The sequence below is a fragment of the Corvus cornix genome, chromosome 4, assembly GCF_000738735.6.
Source record: "Corvus cornix cornix isolate S_Up_H32 chromosome 4, ASM73873v5, whole genome shotgun sequence".
NCBI classification, from domain to species: domain Eukaryota; kingdom Metazoa; phylum Chordata; class Aves; order Passeriformes; family Corvidae; genus Corvus; species Corvus cornix.
Genome location: NC_046334.1, coordinates 33,843,115 through 33,858,612, shown reverse-complemented (window position 1 = coordinate 33,858,612; position 15,498 = coordinate 33,843,115). Strand labels below are relative to the sequence as shown.

Here is a 15,498-nt window from a genome sequence, read left to right as displayed (position 1 = left end):
ACTATGACCAGAAAAAAAAATATACACTTAGAGGAGGCAAAATGTTTGTTAACATCTTGTATGAGATTAAACACCTTTTCTCATCTTTCATAGTTGCTTAATAAAAATATCAAAATAGTCAAAATAAGAAAATATTCAACGTCTAAACTGTTTACCTTGGTAGATATTTTTTCACTTTCCAAACCTCATCACTTATATATTATACAGATTCTTATTAGTCATAATCATTAGTTATTAACAGTAACCAATGAAACACCATTTCATTTCAGTTTTGATAAATATTTTAGCAAGCAAATGCTAATAATGGTAGCATATTTTACTACATGCAAAGTGTAATCAGGATTCTCCAGATTGAGATTTTTAACTGCCATCAAAAAAATCTGGGGCACAATTCAGCTCCCAAATTCTTCTGTTTGATACCTGGTTTAGGGAGGTGGGCAGATGGGACTGGTGTTCTGTGTTGTTTTACCCAAGGTGAGATACCTATCCCTATGTGTGCGTGTAAACATGCAGGAAAAACACAAAGCAAACTTGGCTACAAACACTGAGTGGTCTCCTGCCAGAGCCAGATTTCTATGTCCCCCTCTCAGTGGGTATTTGCAGAGGCCACTGTTGAGCAAATATTTCCTCACACCTTAAGCTTCACTCCTGTAACTTTATTCAATAGTCTATGTCCTCATATGATACAAACTTCCACTGCTCTGATCTCCCTCAGTAAAATTACACTCATAAATAAAAAGACACAGCTTTTTTGCAAGATCAAGATCTTAAACCCTGTTCTTCTGCAAAACGTTAAGTGCTAAGTTTGGCACAGAAGTACCCATAATGTTAAACAAATGTTGTACCACAAAGTGGTAATTTCCCAACAAATGGAATATATTAAGAGACTTGAGTAGAAAAAATACTAGTGTACACAGTGTGCAATTCGTATCACATTACAACTGGGATTTGAAAAAAATAGCAACAAAATTTAGGATAAAAGAAATCTAATAAAAATATAGAAATACAATATATTTTCTTTCATCCTCTATCTCACAAAATTTACTTGCTTCTGCTGTTATTTATCTATATATGTTCCATATGTTTGCTACAGACATTACAAGTGAGAACAGTATTTTAAGACAGGACAGTGGTTTATTTATATATATAAAACTAATTCAAAGCTAGCAGGAGAACCATAAGCAAAGAAGCCACTCATTTTGTGGTCACTCCACCTAGCCAGTGGACACCCAGAGGCACTTACAGGTATACAAGGGTACTTTTCTATACCTGAGAAGAAGTGTGCCTTGAAGCCTTTTTTTGAGACGGTGTTGTCAGATCGAAACTCGATTCGCATGTTGTTGTACTGCGAGGTGATAACTTCGGGCACTTCTGTACCGCAGAATTTACCGTGGAGCTTGGAATCAGAAGAAAGGCCACTGCGAATCTCCACATAATCGTACTTGCAAACCTGAGAAGAGAAAGAGAGAAAAAAATTTGGCTCACCAAAATAAAAGCGTGAAGCTGTTTACAAATGGCAGAACGCTGACTGGTATATATATTGCTGCTTAGCAATAAATGAACAATATTCTTCTTTACTTTGTCCTGACTCTGAAAGCATTTGTAAATTCTTGCAAACATGTCTTGATTTTAGGTAAGAATATTTTAAGGTCACTAACACATAGCTATACTATGAATTATGTTCAAACATATTTTTATAGGATGCTGACCGGTGTTTAATATCTAAATTTCAAGATGCTTAGAAGCATTTCCACTTAATTTGAGAAGCAAACATTCCATTGATAGTAAATTAAAATCTAGAAACACTCATCCTAAAAAATTGTACCTATCTGCATGCTATAAACCACATACCTCAAACCTACAAACCTTCCACTACTTGCATCTCAAAGATTTTTTTTAAATATTAATTTTCACCTAGAAACTTGCAAGGTAATTTTTTATCATAATGTATTTAAGATAAGTTAATTTATTTCCAAATATATAACTTTCCACTATTAAAACCATACAACTTTCATCAACAGTAGCATAGTTAAAATTTGGAAGCAGGATGCATACCATTTTCATTAAAAGGTTAAAAATAAAGTAATATAATGTAATAAAAAAGCCTTATGCAAGGCCTACTTCTCATGGTAATATTTTCAATGCATAATCCTTTGGTGAACTTAAAGCCATCCACCCAAAAACTTCTAAGCTTCTTAGGCTCAACTATCAATCATTTAATCAAAAATGTCCCAGTTGTCTGCAATTAATAGCTTAAGAGAAAATATTGGCTGGGAGGATTCAAACAGAGCTTATATTGTCCATTAAATCCAAGTTGTCTTTGAAAAATTGCAATTTCTAGCCAAAAAAGGAGCGTCAGGGGAGCTGGAAGGGAACAATAGAAACAGATGTTTTGGCCTTTGTTGTTCTCTCCCTATGAAAAATTGTCAATTTCCAGTTGGTTTTAATATAATACATTGAAGATGTAGATTAAACTTTAATTGTTACTGGAAGAATTTTCATATGTTGCAGAGTGGGAAAGTGACTTATTCAGCTGAAACTCTTTCTGTACAGTATAAAGAACACAAAGATTCATGAAACTTGAGTTAGTGCCACTTGCTGATCTATATTAATTGAACAACATATTTATAATAATGCATGTGATTTTCAAATATAGCTTACTACATTGATAAATCCCACCAATTTCAGCAATATAAGAGTGGTGAGTTTTTATGGTTCCATAGCTTTAGATCAGAAATGAAATGCAATTTCAGATAAGTTTAGCTTCCTCTATACTACACTGCATTGAAAAAAATTTACAAGTTAAACTGCAAAATGTGAATGTAAAATATTAAATTTTAGTAGTGTAAAAGACATATTAAACTTGGTCCTAAATGAAATTCCTATAACAAATTTTTAAAAAAATAAAGTACTGATAAATGTATACATTTTATGTCTGCACTCAGACAATATATTAGAATTTTCCAGATATTATGTTTCTTCTGATTTTCCCAGGCATCCATCCTTAGTACTACTATTTAACAATATAAAGCCAAGACTCAGTAGCACATGAGATGATCAAACTCCAGTTCTGAATGTTGAAAGACATTTAGGATTTTTCTATCTGCTTATGTTACACGCCTCTTATGACCTTAGAAAAGTGATTTAACTTCCTTACACGCCAGGTGTTTTCCTTGCAAATCTTGCTCACATAGCAAGAAAGTGAAAGGAAAAGGTTTTTATGACTTGTTCAAATGGTAAATTTCAGTTCTTTGGAACTTTTAAGATTTTATTACATCTCTTGCAGTTCTAGCAATAATGACTACAGGACATGAGTGTAACATTTATATCACTGAAAACTGGAATTTCACGGACTTTAGAACCCACTCCAAAAAATTATGGGGGGAAAAAAAAACTCACACTGCTGCCTCTGCAAATAATATTGAGGAATTTTGGAGAAGCCATGGCTGGTTTGGTTCTTAGTTATAAATTAAACTCCAGCTTTTATCCCTTCAAATACCTCTGCCCAAAAGGTAGGCCACCTTTATACCAAATAGATTGCTACAAATTTATTTAGTCAGAAATAACATCCCGGGATTTGTGTTCTTAATGCATAATGTGCATATAAACTCAGTGGTTACAGCACGCTATGGCTGGAGTGTAGTGAGGGAATTCAACGATAGGACAGAGAAGTGCCTACAAAGCAGAACAAATGCTGAAGATGATGTTGAAACCCATATTTTACTGCTTCCCATCCAAAAAGCACTGCAACCCCCACCAATTTTTTTAAAGCTGTAAGGAGCATCCATCAGTACATGGAGGGCTCTGCCCTGTCCCTCCTCCTACCTGGACAGAAGATCCTGCATGCCTCTGGGGGCTGCCCAGCTCAAAAACTGCTGCTGTTCTATTGTGCCTTATTTCTGGTACTGCTCATTTCAAAATACTCCCCCAGTGAGATACTTGTGATTTAAATGCTCTCTCACTCCATCACTAACCACAGCTTATATGTATTCTTTGTAGTCAGTTTGTAAAGATGATTTGGTTTCTCCAGATTTTCTTCTCTTGAATTCTTTCCAATATGCTTCAGCCCCATTTGCTCTGTTTTATTTTGTTGATAAAAAAGTCAGCTGAGACTCAGCAGAGAACATTTTTTAAAATTTCTTGTAATACATATACATTTAGATGATATGTAAAAGAGAGGTATTCTTTCCATGTTTGTTTTGAAAGAATCCAGAAACAGTCCCAAAATGAAAACAAGAATATCCATGCTTATTGTCAGCATATGAAAGGTCAGCAAGGGTTTTATAAGACAATACCTACTTTTGAATGCTTGTGAAACTGTTTAGCATGTAACAGATTGTGCAGCTCTTTGTTCCCGGTTACTTACTTCATTCCCTTCTAACTCAAAAAACTCAAACTTCATTGAAATTCGGTATTGCGTTGGGGCAACCACCTGCCACACACAGTTTTTGTTTGGAGGATACTCTTTTGGCCACCCTGGTGTGGTTATGGTCCCATTTAGCTTTGTCAGGAGTCCTCCGCAAGCAGCTGTAAAATTAAAAGAGAACATAGTTTCTTGACTGACACTGTGCTTTACTCTAAACAGAAGCACACTGAGAAGAATCGGTCCTCTCATTACTTATATGCTGCAATGCCCAGACAGAATAATCAGAATCTTGCTTTATCATGCTTGGTGCAAACAAAGAGAAGGAGACAGCCCCTATCTTGAACAGCTTGCAGGTTTGTGGGCAGAGATAAGTTTCAGGACTACACAAGGCGTTATCATATTCATTCTTTTCCCCTCCCTCCAGAGACTCTGGTTATTCTCTCACAGCCTTTCCCATACAAGTCCTCTGACCTCACCACCCTCCCCAAGACCTTGACCACCCCTCTTCTTACAGAGGGATACTTAAGATGTGCTTCTCTCCTTGATTATTGATGCAGAATCAGCCCTACCTGTCTCAGCTCATATGGCTGCATATGCCTCCCATAACCTCCTAGATAGGGTCACTTCTTTGGAAGAGCAGACACGTACACTTCAGTCACAATTACTTTTGCTGAAGTATGGATGTTCAATTAAAAGAGAAAATGCCTATTATTTCCAAATATATGCCAAATAATCACCTCTATAAAACAGAAAAATACTGTACTTTGCTCTTGAATGCAGTTCAACTTGCAAAGGATAAACTCATTAATCTTTTCCATCTGTGTAGATTTTTTTTTTTTTTAAAAGGAAAGTAATGGGATTTAGAGAAGCTCTCGATCACACTCGGCTACATTGATACCATTGCACTGTGATGGCACTGGAAATCATCCACACATCTCTTTCCAAAGAGCTGAAGGGGGGAGCTCTATTCAGCTGCGCTCCACAACACTGAATGCTTTAAAAACTGGCCATTCCAGTCTAGTTGATGATCTCACACACTGCATCTACTCCATCTAACACAGCTGGGAGAACTCACCAGTTACTGTATCAAGGCTCATTTTGTCAACTCGGACACACACCAGTGTTCCTCCCAGTCCCTAGTTTTTCACGCAGCACATTTCTTCGTGTACATGTAAAAGTAATCTGATGGGAATGGGTGCACCAAGACCCTGGGTCACACAGTGTATCAAAAAAGACCAGACATAGGTTTAGAGACTGCACCCAGATGGCACAAGCTGTCCCCTCAAATGGTCCAATCTGGGTCAGAGCAACTACTGCCAGATTTCAATTTCTACTTTTGAACATTGTTCTATTGATCCTTGAGGCAAGGGCGGGAAATGTGGAAACAGTGAAAAAAGAAAATCTTAATGCTTTCTAATGTACTGCCATTGGTGGAGACTTGGATTAGAAGACCATGAAACAAATTTCTGTGCACTTCAACACTGCAGTGAAGTACAGCACTAAGTTTCTGACTGAGTGGCTTCTACTCATGTGTGAATTAATACAGCTAGCTCACCCCCCAAATGGCTTTTTTTTGGCCCCAAAAAGCCATAACGAGGATGTAATGTTCACAGTGACTACACAGTAATTTTGATTCAGCAGTCCCAAGTACTATCTACATACAGTGAGTGCCACCTCAGGTGGAACAAACACATACACACTTTTAGGGACAGCTCAGGGTTTTTGCTCTACACCACACTGCAGTGCTTAGAGTGTCTTCTTTTGACAGAGTTGCTTTACTGTTTGGGTGCCAGGGATGCATCTCTTTTCTATTTTTCAGAGGCAGAGGGAAGAGTATTCTGAAAGACTGGTAAACCTCTCTAATATTCTGACTCGAGTCAGCAAGCAGACTAAACTGAATTCCTTGCATAAATTTGGGGCGATGATCAAAAGCCCAGAGATCAAACTTCTGTCTTCATGGCCCCCCTTAAACTTATTTTCTTATTGTCTGCCTAATACACAGACATCCATGTAAATTATTTTTCAAAAGTTCTCTTTATTAAAGGTGGGGGAGGGAGGAAAAACAACCAAAAAAACGCCAATGAGCTTGATGAGAGCCACAATCTAACATGCCTTTAATCTAGGACTGTCACCACCTCACACAAACATACAACAAAAAATAACCCAAAACCAACCCACAGATCCAAAAGCAAAATAACAAGAAAGAATTGCAAAGAAACTAGGCAAAACTACCCCAGATTGTGACAAATAATGAATAAAAGCCAGGAAACTGGAAAAAAGAGAGACCAGTGAATTGCATCAGAAGAAAACCAGGACTCCAAGTACTCCAATTTCCAAAATCCATTCGCTAGTCAAACAGATGAGCTAAGAATAAATTTGTGCTATCCCTTGATTTATTGGTGTTTATGAGTAAAACTCAAACAATAATTGGTGCGTAATGATCAAGAGCTTATGTGTCTTGCCTTGGATATGAAATATGCATAGAATGCAAAATCTTATCTCAGTTCAATCCTATGTTTACACAGACTTCCACTTATCTCTTTTTTTTTTTCCCCTCCAAATGGTTATTTGAACACACTTTGCTCACCTTGAAAAGTAAGAAAAGTCCACTATGTGGCTATGTGACTAGGAGTGGGGAGGATTCCTCTGAGCTTTGAGCCAAAATGAAGGCTCTAGCTCTTCCAGACCTGCCAGCTTCCCAGGCACATCCAAGTCAGAGGTGGTCAGAGGGATTGCTAAATACTCTGATTCTGAGAAAGTGGCACGTGACTCTGCTGGTAATTGTCTCCTTGAGCATGGTGAGAGATTTTGCTTTAGTGAGCATTAATAGTGTAATAAGTGGTATGAAGTCCTACTTTGCACCATTCCTGATAGACTAACGGCAAAATCTACAAAACTAAATTGCTGACAGATATAGGACGAACGTGGCTCTGGCCCTGCTGCTAAAAAGAGAGCACTGGTTTTCTGGGTTGGGTTCCACAGATCTCACGCTGCTTGGACAGAGCCTAAGAAACATGTAGCATTTCACTCAGGCAATGCACTCTGAGAGCTTTAAGAGCCCATATGACAGCAACAAACTGTACCTTCACAACTCTTTTTGTCAGGACCAAGTTCGTAGCCAGGATCACAGGCGCACTGGTAACTGCCCAGGGTATTTACACAGCGCTGCTCACAGCCACCATTGTCAGGTTTGGCACATTCATCTTCCTCTACCAAGACAGGGAAGAATGCAAAAATGTGTTAAATAATTACCTTCCTCAGCTGTAACTGCTGGATCAATATTAACCCAGAAAGCTGTATGCATGCCATTATAAGATGCACCACATAGCACACTGTGGTTGCTGGCTAGAGGATTTTCAAATGCTAAGGAGACCTGCAATGGCATAACTAAAAATTTGTCCTTTGTGGGTAGTGGGTGTTTGGTTTGTTGGGTTTTTTTTAAACAATATCTACCAACAGCTGCAGAAATAATTTATAAGCACTTTGTGTGCAGCATACAGTAATTCAGGCAGCCATAATCTAAAGGTTGTACAAAGTATTGAAGGAAAGATTGAAAATCCACAGTAGGGTCACTTGAAGGGCACTTTATCTCCCACAGAATCAATCTGTGCATTATCCTGAATTCATACTCAAAAACAGATTAACAGAATCCTCAAATCCCAGGTTTTTATTCTACTGATATTAAAAGGAACAAGATGAATCAGGGCTGGGGGAGGGAAAGGAATTGTGTATTCCGTCTACCAGCTCTGAAATATACCCATGAGATTCATTGCTAAAATATTCCTCAGATGCTGAAATATTGTTTCCTTACACCAGGACAAGTAATTTCTCAGGAAAAAGCCACAGCTCCTACTCTCATGCCTATAGCCTTCAAAGTTATAATTGTCTACAATGAAAACTATCAGTTAGGATTAGAGAAGCACAGTTTGTGTCTTTTCAAAAGAGCAAAAAGGTTCTCCTAGTGGTATGACCTGTATTTTGGGTGTCACCATGGCCACACCACTGCCAGTAGCTTTTACTGCGCCACCAGCAGCACGGTGTGCAAATTACAAACTTTCCATTCATCAAATGCTTCAGGCATACCTGCAGTTGTATGACACCCTCCTCTCCCCAAAAAACACCCAAAACTGAAGGAAGACTATGAGGTTATTGCTCAATATGATTTCCCATCTGTTTTTTTGGGGGGGTTTTCTGCTTACAGAGAGTAATAAATTGATGAAGCAGACTAATCCAGAAAATGGATTAGAAAAAAGCTGACAAGATTTAGACAAAGAAAAGAAAAAGCCTTTAACAGGAAAAAAATCCATTTGCAATTATACTGTTTATATTTGAAAATACAATGTAAAAAAAGTGCCACTTTTTTACAAAATTAGATATGTTTCAAAACTAAGTTAGTTAATTGAACCTGAAGACAGTAGAAAGTTGTGCTGAATGTGTTCCTTTATTCTTTGAACACATTATACTAGGAGATTCAAAGGCCTCTATTGTTTGTCTTGAATAAATTTTATGCCCAGGGAAAAAATATGCTAGGGACAGTATAGTCTATTAGTAAAAAAAAAGACTGAGAAATATGTTTAACATTCTTTTATAATTTTTCTAGTCCAAGAAGAAGTGATAAGCTGTTCACAATACCCAAAATATGCTTTAACACTTACCTTTAAAAAAGTTAGCTGCAAACCCTGCTTTGTTAACAGTTCCATCAGAAACAAACTTCATCCACAGAGTATTAGAGGTAGATCTAATGTCTTCTGGCTTGTCATAGCCACAAAAGTGACCAATTAAAGGACTGTTTTCATTTGTTCCATCTCGGATTTCCAAGTAGTCATATGCACAGTTGTCATGTCTTTCAATCTGTAAAACATAATTTTCAAAGTGACCTACCTGAACTTGACCATAAATATCAAATATTGGTCATATAATAAACAGAATTGAATTTTTTCAAAATTAAGGTTAAGGTCTCTGTTTAGGCTTCAAGCAGCAGGAAGATGAACAAGCATCACTGAACTGATTTTAACTATACTTGTTTTCTACAAGAAAAAATTATTGAAATGTTACTAAGGACGCAGCAGTCTAAGTGGGAAAAAAGTAACTAAAAAAGACATGCCCACCTCTAAGCTTTCCTCGAAGTTCTACTCTGACCTCAAGTAAAGTCCTCTTTTCTCATGTACACTCAAGTAAAGCAGATTAATGGCTCAGCAACTAAACAGGTCAGAAATATTCACTGTTTTAGCAATATTAAAAGCTCAATTTTGATCAATATGATAAGATTTTTAGACTCTCCCTTTATCCTCCTAACAGAGCAAAATTTTGCATTTGTCTCTGTTCCCTGATGTGGCAGGATAAAGGTAAAAAATTGTGGTCCGTAAAGAATTTGATGCATCTGAAGAATTAGATCCAAACACACATCTAAAATGATCAGATCTTAAGTAGTAACAGAACAGAGGACAAAAAGAAGCTCATCATTTTTCTGTAGCTGTTGTGTCTAGTTTCTGTTGCATGATTCCCAATTTCAGGTGTCATCTTTTGATTTTCTGGATCAATTAATGACTCTTCACTGTACTGATGGAGAAACTACTGAAACCAGAACAACTAAAAATTCCCTTTCCTTTTAAACTTTCTGCTGGATGACATTCAAACACAGACTAATATGTGGCTGGGCACGTGTACATGTCTACTTGAGTAGCAACCTTTGTTCTCTTTACATAATAGTATTTGCAGAGTCAGTCAGAATGGCAATTGCACCAGAGAGGAAAGCAGTAGCAGCCCAAATATGGCCTTGTCCAGAAGCTAGATAATTTACAATGCTTGTCTTTATTGAGAGAGTATCTTTCTCAACAGAATTAAAAACCCTCTCGAGCTGGGTCATTTTACTGCTAGAATATTTCACATCACTCAATCTTGTTTATAAAAGAATCAACTAGATCCAAGCATTCAAAAACAATTCTTCTAAGAACACTCTTGTTCAACAAACTGGCTGAATCAGGAGAGGCAAGTTTAGGGATGGAGAGGATGGGGAGGGTGACAGGATCACAGTCAGGTAGAAGGGGTGGAGAAAGCCTCAAATTTAATTCAGCACATCCAAATTCTTTTAAAACAATAAAGACGTCAAAACTAAACTAAGCCCAGAAAAAAAATCCACATTTGAACTCCAGAGAGAATCTTTCTTGCACCTTGGATTCACAGTAAATAGAAGTTATCTACTGGTTCTCTGCTTTAATTGTGCATCATGACCAGCATGAAGCTCAGGAACCACCACAGACCCAGGAGCTTTCACTTAGCACATTAGGATTTCTTATATAAGAGGGAAAACTGGGGGAACTGCTTGATTTCATGTCATTTTAGAGGCATCAAAATATGGCACTTCCACACAACATTTCTCTGTCTTCTTTCCAACTTTCCAATTCTTCAAGCATTCCCATGCGTAATTTTCTGCCACTCACTTCTCTGTCACAAACCATATTGCCACTTACTGTAATTTCCTAGATGTTTACTCAGGAATTGCTTTGGGACAGAGTTTGGGAATGAGTGAGGAAAGCCAGGAAGATTTGGGATGCAACCACTTATTGCTGATTTTAGTGGCAATTGCATGGTTGCAACTAATGCAGTCAGGAATGTGTCTACATGAGCACTGCTAAGTTTTTGACAATACCAATTCCAAATTTTCATTAATCTAAATAATAAATTCATGACATCATACTCCAACTTGAAACAAAGTCTGCCTTGTTATCTCAGTAAAAATCAAGAAGTGAACTCGTCCAAAGCCCACTAATATCAATGAAGGGATTGTGCATTTTCCCCACATCTGTGGTCATTTCATAACTCAAGACTTTTAATTAACATCAGTTTTTTCCATGTTTCCAGGTTTTATGGGAAATATGGAAATTATGATTATCCACCAGCCCAGTATGGCTCTGAGTTATGTGTGCCAAATTTCCGTTGAGGTGAATTAGTAGCGTCTTTTTTGAGGATCACTTTATTTTGGGCAGAATACAACAGCTAAAAATACATTTTGTATAGGAGTAAGTTTATAAAGATTCGAAGACTATAAAAATCAACCAACTTGCAAGGCACTATTGAGTTTCAAAAAAAAAAAAAACCAATTTGAAAGTTGGCCATTCTACTATATTCATTTAATTTTAGTTTACTATTCATTTAATTTATTAGTGCAAGTGATGCCACTATTATGAATATTACTGTATTAAGTGATTAAAGTGTTACACCTATATAAACCTAACAGAGAAGTATTGTGGTTTTGAGAAATAACTGGTACTTGGTAATCAAAGAAAAAAAATATAAAATGTGTGGTTTTTATCCACACCTTAGGTTTTATGGTACTATCACCTGGGAACACTACCATACAAAGATCTATTACACTTGCAATAGTCTCTTATTCCTCCTATTTCCTCCTATATTTTCTGTCTTAGTCTTCCTACTTCCTATTTGTTCCTTGAGGAAAGTCTCCAGTTAATAAAAGGACCCCGGTGAGATTGGTTTTAACTGGACTGATCCCATAAATCTTGTTTACTGGAGCATTAAAATTTCACAAGGTTGATATTACATGTTGATGAGGAGAAATATGCAAAATGTTAGCAAATTTAAAAAAAACCCGTAACTAAAAAGTTTTTACAGAAAAATGCATTTCCTATATGAAACTGAAAGATTCCTCCAAGGCCTTCAGGATCTGAGGTTAACCCTGAATTTGAATGGCATCAGAGAACTAAGTTGAGAAAATGACAGGAAAATTACTAAAGCAGGCACATAGGAAAACACTATGAAATCTCCCAAAGAATTGGCAAGCCAGAGACATTCTCAACATCCATTCTCAAAAAACCCCTCCTGTGTAGTTTTAGTTTTAGAAAAACTACAACAAAACCAACCAAAACTGAACAAACAAAAAACAGAGAAAAGGATATGAAGAGAAAATCTGGGAGCAATTCTATTGCAGTAAAAATCTTTACACTACTTTTTGTCATTGTTAATTTTTTTGTTCATAAAGTCAAACTGCAACACAGGTAAACACATCTGCCTCAGGTTGTAGACTTCAGTCACAAAAGGTGGCATATATGCCTAGTGAAATAAGAAGATCAGATAAACTTTATTCCCTGATTTATTTAAAAATAATTTAAATTATCACTATCTGCACAGAGTTTAACAAGATCACTCAAATGAGGAAGATGAATATGAATCTGCTCTACAAACCCTCTGGATCGTGTTAGTTGGCGAGACTGCATGCCAAAAAAAGTTCTTAATTTAAAAAAAAAAAAAGAATTAACAAGAAAACCCTGCTAATTTTCAAAGAACAATATTATAAAGGTGACTGTAACAATGAAAAAGATGGAGTTACCAGTCCCAACATCTCTACTGTCACACAGACAGTGGAAATTATAGCAGCCAAGTAAGAAAGTGTAATCCTGCACTCAGTGGAAAATGTGTTGCCCACAGCAGGCAAAACAAGATGACTCATTGATACAGTTTGAAATTCTCAGTTTCCCTAGTGCTTTCATTTCAGAATGAAGGTTATTTATACAGTTATTTTTTTCTAGTATTACAGAGGGCTAATGAGAATTCCTCTTACTTAACTGTACCTTTCAGAGGACAGAGAAGTAATTTTCTCACAAACACACTGCAATAACTCTCTGGCCTGACATTTACTTTTTTCTATCTCAGCTGGCACCAAGAACTGTGATTTTTAAACAACTTTTTGTTTTACTGGGCAGGACACCAAGGATTCAGTCCAGAGAGGGACTCAGTATCAAAAACCAGAACACCTACATTCAAGCACTGGGAGCAGAAACGGAAATCAGACCCAATGGTGAATGTCCAGGCAAGGCACTCCAGAGCAGCTTCCAAAGCAACTCCTCCTCAGCAGGGAGCCTGGTGGATGAGCCAGTAAGAGATGCCACAAAGACAGAAATAACAGTCTCGTGCCTGCCTAGGGCACCTCATTTGGTGCTGAAGGGCATCTTGCCACTCTGGAATTACATCTCAAACTCTCCCTGGAAAAGTATTTCAAGTCTCTACTGTTGGAAATTTTTAATTTTTTCCTTTCAAAACACATGAAGTATAAGCCCCAACTTGAGACTGTCCCCTGACTATATTTCTGCTCGATTTCCTTTTTTCTTCTTATGAAGTGTTAGTCCACATGTTTCACCTCTAGAGAGTGCCATAATACTAAACAGTCTGGAGGAAAAACTGGTAGACCATTCCTGAGCAACTGCATGCAGACCAAATATTGCAGCAAGTCTCTTTTGCAGAGGCGTAGGGCCATTTCCCTTGTCATCAAAATAAAAAAATGCTGAGCACCAATGGCAGACAAGAAAAGCTCCATATCTAGTCAGTAAATTATATAAAAGGTACTCAAAATATTGTTAATTTTCAACTGTGCTTAAATAAAGAGACTAATGTATTATGGCAAGTAATCTTGAGCCAGGTCATGCAGACTCTGAAGAGCGTTTGGAGAACCCTCTGAGCCAGGGAAGCTGATCTTTTCTGCACTAGAACTGACATTAATTCAGTATTTAAAAAAAAGGGAAAATTAAGCAGCACCTATGAAATTATTAAAATTTCTATACATTCATAATTGCTGATAAAGTGCCAAACCCTTATTGTCTCACACTTGAATCTTTCTATCAGTCATAGCAAAAATGTGCCATAATCCTAAAGTCTGTCTGCAAGACTAAAATGTCAGGTTGGAAATTATAGCTATGTTTACTATACCTCTATTTATATCTATGTACAATATAATGCCAAAAAGTTTAGATTTTAAAAAATGTTCTTCATGCCCTTACTGCTGAAACATATTCAAATGAAACAAATTAACTCAAAGTATGCTACTAAATTTATCTACAAAGTTCAAGCCAGTGTGTTGTGTAGGAATAAAACAGACATATGAAATATTGCTTTCTTTTTTATGTAATTGTTTACGACTGTTTAGCAATCTTATACACAGAGTGATGTACGCTAAAGACATACAAGTATGACTCACTACATCTTTTTTCTTCTCTCATTAAATATAGGTCTGTGATCTGAATATTAGTTTTAGGGTCTTTCCCTTTTCAAAACAGAAGCCAAAAAACACAGTGTTTTTTTCTCCAGCCACACATTCCCTTTTAACAATAAGGTTTAGCAAAGATAAAAAGTCCTGGTTATTTAACATAACATTGAAGTAGTCTTGCTGAACTGGATTTTGTGTTTGGTAAACTCTGACTATCTTCACTAATTTAAACATTCTAATTCAAATATAACCTAAAAAACCTTTAATCTTGAAAATTTCTGTAAAAGAGAAGATTTCATTGATTCTGGAGTTATTTTTCAAAGAGAATTCTTAAATTTATTCACAGGTTTAATATGTATTCCCCTAAATTTCACTGTCACTTAGCCACTAGATGCTTGTCTGAGATTAGTTAAAAGGCTTTACCTCAAATGCTTGAAATGTTAATCCTACATTGTAGTTTTCTGACACTGTTATTTTCCACACACATTCCTTCATTGGTCTGTAGTCATCAGGATAATTGGGAGACTGGATCTGGCCTTCATTTTTGTGGATTTCACCTCCACAAATAGCTGATAAAAGCACAACATTTTTACTGTCAATAATGACATTTTCTGTAATTTCCCCATGCCCAAACTGACATTATACGCTCCCATTTTTAAAACTAATAATAAAGTTGTTCTGGAAAATACTTATATCTACCAAGGATAAATTATTCAAAACACAATTGATTTAAACCATTGTATGCATTTCAGTTAGCAAATATAATGTAGCATTTCTAATAGCTCTAAACATGGCTACAGTGTTAAGGAAGATTTTGTAATAATGGATAATCTGAATCTATACATTTTACAGAATATATTTAAAAGGTCAAAATAATTAAATTTTTGTTCACCCTTGAAATATACTTAATAATTCTTCATTAACATTTAATAACCTTTGGAAAGAGACAAATGAAAGCAAAATCTCATATTTTATAATGATCTATGCATTTTAACCTACAGTTTATCACTTCAAGCTTGCACTCAGTTTGAAGAAACAGCTAATATAAATAAAAAATATTTTCATGAAAAGTACAGGCTCTATTTTAAATAGGTGAATGTTGACTTGCTAATATACCCAGTATGCATGGATGCCTTTA

The 15,498-nt window shown here is 36.4% G+C and overlaps 1 protein-coding gene across 3 annotated transcripts in view; it reads right to left on the bottom strand.

Annotated features, from left to right (window-relative positions):
- The window catches only part of TLL1 (tolloid like 1), a 130,349-nt gene that overhangs the window by 21,873 nt on the left and 92,978 nt on the right, over window positions 1–15,498 (bottom strand). For 2 of the 3 annotated variants that reach the window (XM_039550797.1, XM_020584732.2), the window contains exons 12-16: window positions 14,784–14,929; window positions 9,022–9,217; window positions 7,450–7,575; window positions 4,367–4,527; window positions 1,270–1,450 (exon numbers count right to left, since the gene is read on the bottom strand). In XM_039550797.1, the coding sequence (XP_039406731.1) occupies window positions 1,270–1,450; window positions 4,367–4,527; window positions 7,450–7,575; window positions 9,022–9,217; window positions 14,784–14,929 (810 nt within the window). Of the gene's footprint in view, window positions 1–1,269; window positions 1,451–4,366; window positions 4,528–7,449; window positions 7,576–9,021; window positions 9,218–14,783; window positions 14,930–15,498 lie in introns of those variants that run through there. The other variant, XR_005601743.1, reaches the window with a different exon arrangement.